This window comes from Meriones unguiculatus, chromosome 6 (genome assembly GCF_030254825.1).
Source record: "Meriones unguiculatus strain TT.TT164.6M chromosome 6, Bangor_MerUng_6.1, whole genome shotgun sequence".
Classification (NCBI taxonomy): domain Eukaryota; kingdom Metazoa; phylum Chordata; class Mammalia; order Rodentia; family Muridae; genus Meriones; species Meriones unguiculatus.
Window position 1 is genome coordinate 36,023,931 of NC_083354.1, and position 13,114 is coordinate 36,037,044.

At 44.0% G+C, this 13,114-nt stretch overlaps 1 protein-coding gene across 14 annotated transcripts in view; it reads left to right on the forward strand.

Moving 5' to 3' along the window:
- The window catches only part of Rbms3 (RNA binding motif single stranded interacting protein 3), a 1,270,324-nt gene that overhangs the window by 1,198,881 nt on the left and 58,329 nt on the right, over window positions 1–13,114 (forward strand). For 13 of the 14 annotated variants that reach the window (XM_060385099.1, XM_060385093.1, XM_060385097.1 and 10 more), the window contains one exon: window positions 12,808–12,918. In XM_060385099.1, coding sequence (XP_060241082.1) covers window positions 12,808–12,918 — 111 coding nt within the window. Of the gene's footprint in view, window positions 1–5,933; window positions 6,144–12,807; window positions 12,919–13,114 lie in introns of those variants that run through there. The other variant, XM_060385100.1, reaches the window with a different exon arrangement.

The following is a 13,114-nucleotide window of genomic DNA, read 5'->3' on the forward strand; positions in this document are numbered from 1 at the left end:
AATTAAGCTAACCAGCCGGTCATGGTGGGCACAATCTGGTGTGTTTGCAATTAGCCTTCATTTTTCAGAGCAATTTTCTTCCATTCTGCTCTTCAGCCTGGCGCTACATGGTCTCAGGCTGCTGTTTCCCGGGGACCCATAACTTATTGCTGTAGCAAAATGTTCCCAGCTTGCTCCTCCTAAATAACTCTGTAAAGGACAGGAGAAGACACATACGTGGTGGGCCTAACTTGTGAATTCAGGAACAGAATGTGAATGTTAATCAGTCAACAGGGAGGTGAAAAGAAGATAGAAATGGACAGTATTGTCAATGATGTCTCTTTGGGAAGTAATTATAGTTTCCTTGATTATTCTGTGTGATTATATATCATTTAAAGTAACTTATTACATTTATTTATTTTGTAGGTGTGTGTGTGTGTGTGTGTGTGTGTGTGTGTGTGTGTGTGTGGTTATATGTGGGCACATACCATGGCACATATGTGAAAAACAGAAAACAACTTGTGGGGATCATTGTGGGTTCCAGGTCCCCAGTCTTGGTGACAAGCATTCAGCCACAGAACCCTCTCACCAAACCCATGTTTTCATTATATTTTTGAAGCTTGTCCAGTTGTCTCATTAAGGTCTTTTAACTCTAAGCTGGCACTGAGTTCTTTCGAGGTCATGCATACCTGCTCTCAATTAGTATCCGTGAATTATATTAGTTAATTAACTCTGGATCCTAAATACATTAGCTAAAAAAGAAAAATCTTTTTAAGAGTGTCCTAGGTTTCTACTGTGGCAAGCAGTTAGGCACCAAGACTGCTCTTGGAGCAGCCTCCCCAGAGCCTGAGTGTGGTTCTTCCTACCAAAAATTTAGCTTTCTCAGCCTCAAGAAATCCAACATGGCTTAGAAAGTAGATTAACTTTTGTAGTAGTCAAAGCCAAGCCATGATCTTCCCACAGAGCAATCCAAGCCGGTTACCTCTCCATCTCAGAAGTGCACATTTCATGGCTATCTGACTTGGTGCAGTGAACATTTCCTTGCGAGAATGAAGATCAGCTGGTGCCTACTTCTGCTCATTGACTTGGTACCAAGTCATCCAGATGTTTCCAGCTGAAGCTGGGCCACAGATGCCATCGCTTTTGACTCCTTAATCTGGGGATTACCTGGATCAGCCAAGTAGGAGATATTAGTGCTTTCAGTCAAACTGGCTCCTTGGTAAAGCAATCTCCCAAAAATCCTGGCAATGGGTGAGATGTGGGGAGAGGCATCTGTTGCCTGGCCCTGGACACTTTCTGAAGAAAGTTTGATTTTCTTTCCCTTGGTGAGAGCAGGCTGGACGTGGAGGAGTGAGGCTGTTGCCACAGCTGGCTGCTGAGAGTGGGAGGGCCTTGAAAGATGAGCTAGCCTGTGGAGGTCTGTGACAGGAAACACCTGGCCCAATGGGAACAGGCTCAGACAACTGCCTTGGAAGCTTCCCCTCTATGGAGGAGGTGGAGGGGTTGGCCCTTGGGGTGGAAATGAACGATGCGGATGTTGGCAGGCAGATGGCGTCAGGCTTGCTGTTTGTGGAAGAAAGCAAAAGTATACAAGTATCCCTGGAAACCCTTGGTAGCAGTCAATGCCTGGTCCTGCTGGAACTCATCGGCTGATTCCTTCATGTCACAGTTACAATCTGTGAGAAAAGGGAGGGAATGCTAAGAGAACAAGGTGGAAAAAAAAACACACACAAATGGGAATAAACTGTCCTGAATATTGTTCTCACATCATACTTGAATTTGTTGGTGTAATGTTGCTTCTGTCTGAGAGATCGGAGGAAGCCCATTTGCAGTGGCTCCATGTTAATGGATTGGTAGCCTTGTTTTTCTAACAGCTTTTGTTTATTTCATGATATAGACGTGTGTCTCCCTGTGTGTTTGAATGTACTGGTGGAAGCCAGAAAAAGATCGCTGATCCCTGGGAGTTGTAGTTACAGGCAGTTGTGAGTTGCCTGAGATAGGTGCTGGGAACTGAACCCAGGCCCTCAGCAGGAGCAGTGTATGGTCCTAGCTGCGGAGCTATTTCTCCAGCCTGGCTTTACAGGATTTTTGTAAAATAATACAGAGATCATCAATCACAGGCCACATTGTTGTCGACCTTGACAAACTTGAGTTCTCGTTGGTAGCATTTGTCTTCCGGGCATATTAAGAGGTGATGAAGTCTCTTGGTGGACCATTTTCAAGAGAATGGTGTGGAATTAATATATCACACCATCTACCTGCGAAAATAAATCATAAGCCACGAAATTAACATCTACTTGCATCTGAAATTTTTACATCCAACAGAATTTTCTACAGAGGAGAACTCGTTGCAGTGGGCTGATCTGATAGCCAGTTGGTTCCAGAGATTAGTGGCCCACAACATGCCCAGATGATCATAGGAGCATCCTGTCACTGCTCGCCACGATGTGGCCCCATGGTGCTGGGCAGCTTTTGTCCCCACCTGCACGTGGGACACGGGTGCCATATTCGCCATTCTGCTTTTATTCTAAAGTGACTTCCTTGTGGCATTCCCTGAAGGTGGCTTGGAGGAGCACACCTTACAGATTCATGTCCAATAGTAAAAGAGTTGAGAAAATATGGAGGGGAAGGGCTTTTGATCTTCTGGGTCTGTCTGCCTGGGTTTCCTTTGCATACCCGTAGTCTGCATTGGGAAGATAGCCCTGAATTAGGGAGCTTTAAGACTACCAGTGGATCCAGACATGAAGGAGACAGAATACCACTGGACATACTGGATGAACTAGATGCTGATGAGAGTCCTGTTGCCAAAAATCAAAGAGACAAACAGCGGCCCTAAAAAGCTTCCCATGGAAAAGGTCAGAGTCTGTTTTTCTAACTGACTGTAGTTATAGCAAGCCAGCACATTCATGTTGCTAAGATAACTGAGGCTATCTGGCTCTCAAGCTAAAAACTGAAAAGAGAATGAAATACAATGGCCACGAAGCAAGCGAAGAGGCTTTTCTGAAGTGATGCAGTAGAAAATTGACTCTGCATCCAGCAGGAGGTCTTGCTGGACAAGGTGAAGCTGTGCAGACAGAAGGACCCGAGCTCTAGTCCTGGGACCCACATGGCAGTGATTCTCGTACCGAGGCAGTAGAGGCAAACAGATTCCTGGGGCTCACTGTCCAGCCCGTGTTGCCTACTTGGAACGGGCTGAGGCCAGTGAGAGACACTGCCTCCAAAAACAAAGTGAGCAGGGCCAGAGGGTCAATGCCAAAGTTTTTCTCTAGACTCCACGCATACTTGACACAAATGTACCCGGCATGTGCACATGTACACATACAGAAAGAAAGTTACTCTGAACGGCAGCAGAGAGGAGACAACATTTCTCAGATTTTCTTGGGAAGCTCAGACACTGAGTCGTTCTGAAAGAGCAGACCTGGATCGCTGAGGCTGGGCTTGGCCTGAAGAGACTCTGTATAGCATCAGTGATGCACAGAATCAGTCAATGCAAAGGAGACTTTTGGGGGAAGTAAGTTAGTTGTTTAACCCAATCATGACTCCCCACCCATATCCTTGGGCCTCTCTGAACCTCTGCTGTGAGCCAGGCAAATGCTTAAAGCTATCTTAAAGAAGATTGGATACAGCTCAGAAATGTCCTTGTAGCAAATTGCAAGCCGAGAAATGGCTACTTCCCTAGTAATAGCCAGAACAGAGGTGTCCTGCGACATATTGAGGCTCTTTATAATCGTAAATGCTGGCTATAAGGTCGTAGGGAACTTTTCTCATTGATCGTCCCTGTGAGTCTAGCAGGGAGTTCCCAGGCTCATTCCGCAACTCCATCCATCACCAGGTTGCAATTGCTATGGAGTCAGGACTTTTTGCCAATTTGTCAGCAAAGGGAGCTGTTAATGAGGGGCCTATGCAGTCCATGAGTGTTCACACATATGCTGGGAATCATTTCTGCTTCATCACTTCTAAGGCGGTCCAGAATTTTGCATCTGATAAGCATGAGAAACTTCCAGTATGTTGAAAATAAGCATGGAGGTCTACCAGAGTGGTTCCTTGCCAGCCATCAGAACACAGGCCATTTCTTTCCTTGTTGACAGCAAGAATTCCAGGCTTCTGTGTGATAGTTAAGCCTGTTCACAGTGCCAGAAAGCCCTGATGAACACACAAAAGCCTGTGGGGCTGGGGCATGGCACAGTGCTGAAGGGGCAGAGATGAGGGGACCCTTGGCAATTCGGCCTACCCTTCTCCATAAGCTGCAGGACAGCGAGAGACCCTGTCTCAACAACACAGCAAGGGTGACGGCAGCTGAAGGATGAACTCACATGCAACACACATGCACACATAAACACACTAAGCATTTAGGCTGCATGTATGGTGACGCACCTTGAGTAGGGTGGAATGATGGATCCTGAGAGTTCATCAACTCAACTGATCACAAGAATGCTCTTTATTTCAGCTGAAGCCTCCTGCCTCTGTCCACTGAAATCACCAGAGCCGTGGGCATGAGCAAGTGGTGCTCACTCATTTTCTCCCTCAGCAGGGCTCACACTACACCACGTTTCGGTGTTGTATGGCCCCAGTGAGCTAGTTAAGAGAGACTGAAGCTCTTTGAGAGGCCCTGAGTTGAGATCCCAGCGCAAGAGTTAGGTCGTTCACAACTGCTGCAATTCCACCTCCAGAGGATGAGATGTCCCCCTGGGGCCACTACACACAAGTAGGATACACACACACACACACACACACACACACACACGTATGCACACACTCACACATGCGACACACATACATTAGTTAAAATAAAATAAATAAAAGGGAAAGAATAATCCACCTTCATAATGAAATAGTTTTAAATACATTTAATGGCATTAGTTCTTATAGCAGGTATGTGAGCTTAGTGATGCAAGCGCTGAGAGTTCTGTTGTGTATTTAGTCAATAAAACCACTTGAACTTTGGGCCCCAAGGTCCCAAATTTCCAGCTCCCCATCAAAAATTTAATATATTTTATAACTACTTTGTCCTATCATTATTACTGTTTTAAGATTTTTATATTTATATAGATATATACATATGTTGTATGTATGTATGTATGTATGTATGTATGTATGTGTACCATATGTGTCCAGTGCCCACAGAATCCAGAAGAGGGCATTTGATTCCCTGCAACTGGAATTACAAAGCGTTGTAAGCCACCATGTGGGTGCTGGGAACCACACCCAGGCCCTTCTGCAAGAACAGCAAGTGCTCTCAGGCACCGAGTCACCTTTCCAGCGCCAGTTATACTATTGTAGAGAGGTTGGTTAAAATGCCAGCAGCGACCACCGATCATGGGTTCTTAGCACATGTCTTTTTGGCACAGAAGTCCAAAGGATCATAAAAGAAAAAAGGCCCCATTGAGATGCCCTATGGTCTGTGATAGTTGCTTCTGAGAAATGGTTCAGTTGACATGTTTACTTCACATTCCCACCCAAAATGACTGTGTTATATCTATATCAATATATACTTTGCTAATAAGTAAAATTTTACTCACATTCGAGTAGGCAGGGAGTACAATAATAAAGATTCTTGCAAGGGGGTATCTGTGGGTAAAACCAATTTGGTTTTAGTATCTTTTACTACTACATTCAAAATCCATTCTTTCAGTTAAAAAGAAACAACCCGAGTATTTGATTTATGAGTAGAAAAAACCTACTATGTTTGTAACTAATAGCCTCTCTTGATAGACTGTACAAATTTTCTACATTTATTATATATTGGTGGATGATGTGTCACAGGCAGGCATACCGACTATGGGTCTAAAAATCTCAGGATGTCAGAGGTGAAGACAGGAGGACCAAAGTTCATCTTCGTCCTGTCGTATGTAGCAAGTTTGAGCCCAGACTGAGGACCGCAGAACAGCAAAACACTTTCAAATGTTGTAGGTGTATGCATGACTGTCTGTGCTGTGTCTGGTGTGCGTTTGCAGGTCCCTGTAGTGGCAAGAAGAGGCATCAGATTCTCTGAAGCTGTAGGTACATGTCGCTGTGAGCCGCCTGACACAGCTTCGAAACTCCAGTTCTCGACAAGAGGAGTGATCACTCCCAAACTCTGAGTCTTCCCTCAGCCCTCAGAGCACCCCCAAACTCTGGTCTTCCCTCAGCCCTCAGAGAACCCCCAAACTCTGAGTCTTCCCTCAGCCCTCAGAGCACTTTTTGATTTGGAGCTTTCTATACCCATGATTCTTTCAATAAATTACTAGAATGCATAAATGATGCACCCTATGCCTTGGAGTGCATTATAGATAGCGAATAGAAGCACATGAAGTGTGAACACCATGTGGGACTTGGAGGTGGCGCAGGGGGTATCATTTGGATGCCCAGAGCCCACGTAGAGAAGAGCTGGTTTCAGACCTTTGAAAAGACTAAGCCAGGAGCTCCAGTCAGTGTTAACCATTCTTTCATTTCCATGAAAATTAGTCCTAGGGGGACAATGAAAATTACCTTACACAGGCTTTTGATACTGACTGCATGCAATTCCTGTCTGTACAGGTTGCAGAAGCCGTGTGGTACAAAGGGCCTCTACTTGTTGAAGGTGGACTCTTGAAAGAAAGGGTTCAAGAGCAGTAAACGGGGGAAAGGAGGACTGCGAGGGGGGTTCCTGGGGCTGTGTAGCTTCCAGATTTTCACGGTTGTTTCGCCCTCCCACGTCAGGTTGGCAGGGATTATGTTTGTTTGTTGTTTTCGTTTGTTTGTTGTTTTCATTTGTTTCTTTGCTTGGCTGGTTAGCTGGTTGGTTTTCAGAAATTACTATGAAACATTTGTACAGTAAAAGGATGCCATCCTTGCCATTTCGGCCTTTTCCATTCCGGACTAGACTTTGGGAAGCCGCGCTGTCCCTTCAGCTTGGTTGTAAATTTATCAGAGTGGCTGAAGCTTCATGGCTGTCCCTAAAGACAGGAAATGGTTCTTGGGTTTATTATTATTATTATTCTTTCCCAAAAACCGTACTTAAATACCCCATGACTGTTTTCTGTTGCTGTAAGAGAACACCTTATTGGGATATACAGTTCTATAGGATAAGTGTCCATCATGGTGAGGAAGCACAGCAGCACAGAGCAGGCACGGCGGCAGGAAAAGGACGCCTGAAGCACACATCTTTAAACACAAGCATGGACCAAAGAAAGCAAACTGGAATCAGGCAACGCTTCTTATTCTCAAGCTCTCTGCAGCTGATGTGTTTCCTCTGGTAATGCTACACCTCCTAAGTCTCCCCCAGACACAGCCGTCCACCGGAGACTAAGCATTCAAACACCTGAGCCTGGGTGGGGCAGAATTCTTCTTCAAACCACTATCAATTCCACCTTCTGCTCTCCCCCTGCTCCCCCCTCAAAATACCCAGGCCAACATCAAGAAATGAAAGAAATTAAACACCATGATTTCATGCTGATGTTGCCAATCAGTGCCTTTGGACATGCTTTTCCTGAGGTACACAAGAGTCCATCACACCATTCACATCATTCATTCATTCACTGTCGCTGTCATTCATTCACTGTTGCCATCAGTCACTGACATGGACTGCCTGACTTTTAAGCTGCTCATGTTCTCTGTGCTTCATCTTTTGGATGCTAATATATATATAAATTCAAGGGGATATTTATTCTAAAAATCTTATGGTAACAGAAAGACAAATCAGAATTAGGACAAAATAAAAATTGACCTTCAGCTATGTTTTTAAAAGTTATGTTAACTGGTTCCTATTTAAAAACCCAGTTGCATCAATCATTATATGAAATAGAATTTATAGTGTGAACCATGAGTGTCTGGGTACAAAACACATAGAGGAGGCAAGGGTCCCCATTGTCCTTCCTTCCTTTCAGTTAGCCAGGCAATCTTCCTAAAGAGCATCTTAACCTTGACTTTGGCATTCCTGCCATTTTTAAACATGAGGCTTATATACATGCCATATAGAAAGGGCTCTAAAGTGCCAAGCTGGTTGCCTGGGTGCTTCCAGGTCAAGCAGGAGCTTTAGTTCTTCAGGAAACTGCCTTACTTCACCTCTGCATGATACAGGCTTGGCCTGTTTGCGTTTGTTGTAATCTCAGGTGGTGATTCCTGGCTAAAGGTCCATGCCGTACCATGGGAAAGTGGCGTAAATGAAGGACATTGTTTCATCTCCTTTTTATCACTGGGGAGATGTTGAGGCAGTTAAAACATTTGTTGTTCTTCTAGGAAACTAGAGTTTGGTTCTCAGCACCCAGGTTTGCTCTGTGCTTTCAGCGCAAGAGACTGCCCATGCTTTGTTGGGTGTGGAAAATCCTATGATTTCATTGGGAAAATTAAATATTTTAATTTTATTTCAAATGCTAGCAGAAGGTCAACAGCGGAGATTCTTTTTTGACTTCCGGCTTTAGATACTAAAGCTCATCTCAACAACAGCAGTGGAAACAGCCCAGCACAGACACCCGCAGCCTCAGGAGCTCCGTGCCCCTTTATAGACCCCCACTCAGATAGAGCCAGATCCTGGACTCTGAATCCCAGGAGGATCCCGAGTGTAGTGAATTGGTGGGCCTGTTAAAAAGAGCTTTAAAGTAACCACAATTTAAAAATAAAGTTATAAAAATAAGCAAAACCATACAAGGTGATCTGCTTAGGACTTTTTTTTAATCTTTAAAAGAATTTCCTTTATAAATGAAATTATAAGGTGGCTTTATGAAGTGCACTATTTATTTTCTGTGATTAGGGAAGAGAGTGCTGTGCTGGCACAGTTAAACTCGAGGCTCCAAATGTCCAGGCCCTAGAAAAGCCCTGTCTGTGTTTACCATCCTTGTTTGCAATGTCCTTCAGAAAACAAGAGCTGTCTGCAGGCAATCTTTGCCAGCTGGGTTGATGTTTCTGAGCCCCTGCCAGCTTCCAGCCAGAGTCTGTTCCTTCCTGTGTCCCTTTCGTTTTCTCTGTCCTCCTATCCCGCCTCACTCGAGGTGACTTCTTCATACTTTACCCAAAGGAGAGCTGTCATTCTTACTTCAGGGCTGGGGTGACAGTCTTCCCCCTCTGACAACAGGAAGGCCTTCCGCTCACAGTGGTGGCTCAGGTGGGACAGATATCTCATCAGCCATGGTACCATTGTGTGCTTTTTCAGAGGTATTAAGGCATCTACAGGATTTTTCTTTACAACTTAAACACTTAGCAAATCCAGACATCTAGAGATGCTGAGATGAAAAAGATCCGTCTCCTCTTATGCTTCCATTTGCCCTGTGAATAGTTGTCAGACAGCACATTCTATATATTTCAGGGAGACAATGTCACCCTTGACGTGCTGGCAGAGGCTGTCACGGAGCCCTCAGAAGTCCCTGGCTCAGGCGCATTGGTAGGGACGGATTTGACAGCATATGCTGAGGATGCTGATTTGCCTTAACAATTGTAAAGTTTTTCTACTTCTTTTCTCTTTCTCATTTCCGCTTTGTGCTGCACAATACAAAAGAGATTCTGTTGACATTGATAAGCAGCATGGCTGACAAACACCATTCTTTGTTGTGATAACCAACATTTCAGATTCCTCTAAGGCCCTTGATAGACACCATCAAAACTTCATTTCTCTAGTGGGATCCTGTCAATCACTTCCAGTTAACTCACTAATTGTGAGTGCCTTCAATTCCCTTGAGATTAAACAACTTCTGTTGTTTATAACTTGTGGAGATTCTCTGTTCACTGACTATAAGCAAATGCATTTCTATTCGCCTTCTCCCAAGAATCCTCATAGCAGCATTCACTCACCTACAATTCCTCATCTGTTTAGGGAATCTTTCCCTTCTATTATTCTTCACTCTGTGCTTGGTCTTGCTTTTTACAATTCCAGATTATGACAGGTTCCTTCCCACTCTTCTGTGTGATTGGCAGATTGGTTTATAGGCAGACACAGTACGCCGGCAGCTGCCATCAAATGAGTCCCCATTCGCAGCTTTCTGTGAAGAAAGTCTCCGAGAGATCAGACAATCGTCTCTAAATTAATTCCAAGTGCAGGCTTTCTGTCCCTCTGTTCTTATCCTGTGAGAACTTTGATGGATCTGTCACGGGCTTGCCCACCTCAGGGAGAGGGCAGGCCTCATGGGCACAGAAGAGGACGGAGCCCACATGCAGGCTGTGGTCTTGACTTTGGAGTTTCATATCTGTTCATTTGTGTGACCTGGAAGTCTGATTAGACTGAGACAGTTGTAGAACTGCGGCAGGTGAGTGCTGGGCTGGAAGACCCAGTGTCAGATATGCTACCACCTATGTTTTAAACTCAAGGAGAGAAGGAACCTTTGTGCCAACCCAGTGCTAAAGTGCTGAGGAAGTGCTACATTTGCTTAGAGTTAGGGAAATGCATCAGAACTTCTGTTTGACTCCTGACAGTCCTTGGAAGTTTATCCCCAAGGGATTTAAAAGGATTAGTTCTTAGAGCTTTCACAGGGAGCTTTTGTTTGTCTTTATTTTGGGGGATTTTTTGTTTGTTTGTTGCTTGCTTGCTTTTTGAAAAAAATAAGTTTCTTTAAGTAAGAAAACTCAAGGAGCAGGAAGAAAAAGTAGCATGTCTAAATTCTAATATGTATGCCTGTTTAGAGTTATGAATGGAAGCTTATATTATCTTGCCATTTATATAAGAATCCTGTGTAAAAAGTAATGAAGGTTCTTTCCCAATCTGTAGGCATTCATTTTGTTTTGATGACGGTGTCCTTTGCTTCACAGAAGCTTTTCAGTTTCATGAGGTCCCATTTATTGATTGTTGCTCTTAGAGCCTGTGCTGTTGGTGTTCTGTTCAGGAAGTTGGCTCCTGTACCAACGAGGTCAAGGCTCTTCCCCACTTTTTCTTCTAACCGATTTAATGTGTCTGGTTTTATGTTGAGGCCTTTGACCCATTTGGACTTTAGTTTTGTGCAGGGTGATAAATATGGATCTATTTTTTCTATATGTAGACATCCAGTTAGACCAGCACCATTTGTTGAAAATGCTATCTTTTTTTCCATTGTATGGTTTTGGCATCTTTGTCAAAGATCAGGTGTCCATAAGGTTTATTTCTCAGTCTTCTATTTGGCTTTATTGATCCACCATTCTGTTTCTATGCCAGTACCATGCAGTTTTTATTACTGTTGCTCTATAGTACAGCTTGAGATCAGGGATGGAGATACCTCCAGAAAATCTTTTATTGTAGAACAAAACAGGAAACAAGTTAGGAGCCTCCCACAGAGGGCCTCTCAAAGGCTCTGCCCTGTAGACTATCAAAGCAGATGTTGAGACTTATGGCCAAACTTTGGGCAGAATGCAGAAAATCTTGAGAAAGAAGTGGGAAATAGTAAGATCTGGAGAAGACAGGAGTTCTACAAGGAGAGCAACAGAACCAAAAAATTTGAGCATCGGGGTCTTTCCAGAGACTCATACACCAACCAAGTACCATGCATGGTACTTGCATGATAACCTAGAACCCCTGCACAGATGTGGCCCATGACACTTCAGTATCCAAGTGGGTTCCATTGTAATGGGAACAGGGACTGTCTCTGACATGAACTTATTGGCCTGCTCTTTGGTCATTTCCCCCTGAGGGGGAAGCAGCCTTACCAGGCCACAGAGGAAGACAATACAGCCAGTCCTGATGAGACCTAATAGACTAGGATCAGAAGGAAGAAAAAGAAACCCTCCCCTACCAGTGGACTTGGGGAGGGGCATGCGTGGAGAAGGGGAAGAAAGGGAAGGATTGGGAGGGGAGGAGGGAGGGAGCTAGAGGTGGGGTACAAAGTAAATAAAGTATAATTAAAAATAAAATCAAATAAAAATAAAAAACAAACGAAAAGTAATAAAGGATAAGAGCTGAGGAAGGACACTGAATGATAAACTCTCTCCTCCACATATGCACACATGTGCACACACCCACGCTAGAAAGTACACACATACCTACACATGTGTATGCACACACACCACAACCAGTACTGCCACCAGCACCCACATACACAACACACAAGGAAACTATAAAATTTTAAGTTATATATGAATATATATCCAGCTTAAAATGCTCATAGACTTTCTTATGTCAAAAGGTACATCAAGAAAAAAAATGACTAAAAGATCAACATGAAAAAAAGATGTTGAAATAGTAACCATGATTTGTGAGTCATTCATGTAGGTTTTAGTACATCCTTAAGTGGGTCAAGAAGCTTGGGTGGGTTGCATTATTCCCCCAGCCATAGGTTATACTGGGGTGAATAAGAAATGCTTAGATAAAGCACAAGTAAACAGTATAAGCCATGGGCCTAGAAGATGGCTCAGCAGATAAAATGTCTGCAACCAAGCCTGAAACAGGGGCTCATTCCTTAGGTCTCATATGGTAATTTTTTTTTAAATTCCTGAACAATATCCCTTGATCTCTATACACATGCTATAGCATGTATATGTGTGTATGTGAGTGAACACACACGCAAACACACACTACATACCATACAAAAATTTAAATGTAAAAAATAAACTGTAAATTTTACTCAATATCAAGAAAATGTAGAGAAATTCCATTATCGCTCCTGGTTTTCAAAGAAATATATCAGAACACTGGGATAAAGGGTCCATATTATTTATTAGAAAACACCCTACATCAGATGTTGGAAAGGTAGAGGGCAGGTATTTCAGACACACGGCCCATCAGTCACATCACAGGAAAGGGAATTGCTGGTGCCTGGCATTCACATGTGAACAGAATGACACGGATGGGCATCAAATCATCCAAGCCTGAATTCATTCATTGTTTTTCATGAAAAGGAAACTCACCAAAGCTTAGCACTGCATTTGCTCTCTTCCTCGTGGAATGTGTTTACAGATGGACGTTGTGTGTGCTTTTAGGGTGCTGTGATCACACCCACCATGGACCACCCCATGTCAATGCAGCCGACTAACATCGTGGGGCCCCTGACGCAGCAGATGAACCATCTTTCCCTGGGGACAGCAGGAACGGTGAGTGGATGAGTTTAGTTGTGCTTCTTGGGACTTGAGATGATGCCATGTGCTGTTTTCACTAGCATTGCCAGGAAGCTGCTGGTCTTACATGACCTTCAGGTTCCGGCTTGAGCAAGCTTGCATGCGAGTGCAATTCCAGGGAACAGGCATTCACATGGGCAAGGATGAGGGTCCTGTGCCATTGCTGCGAGAC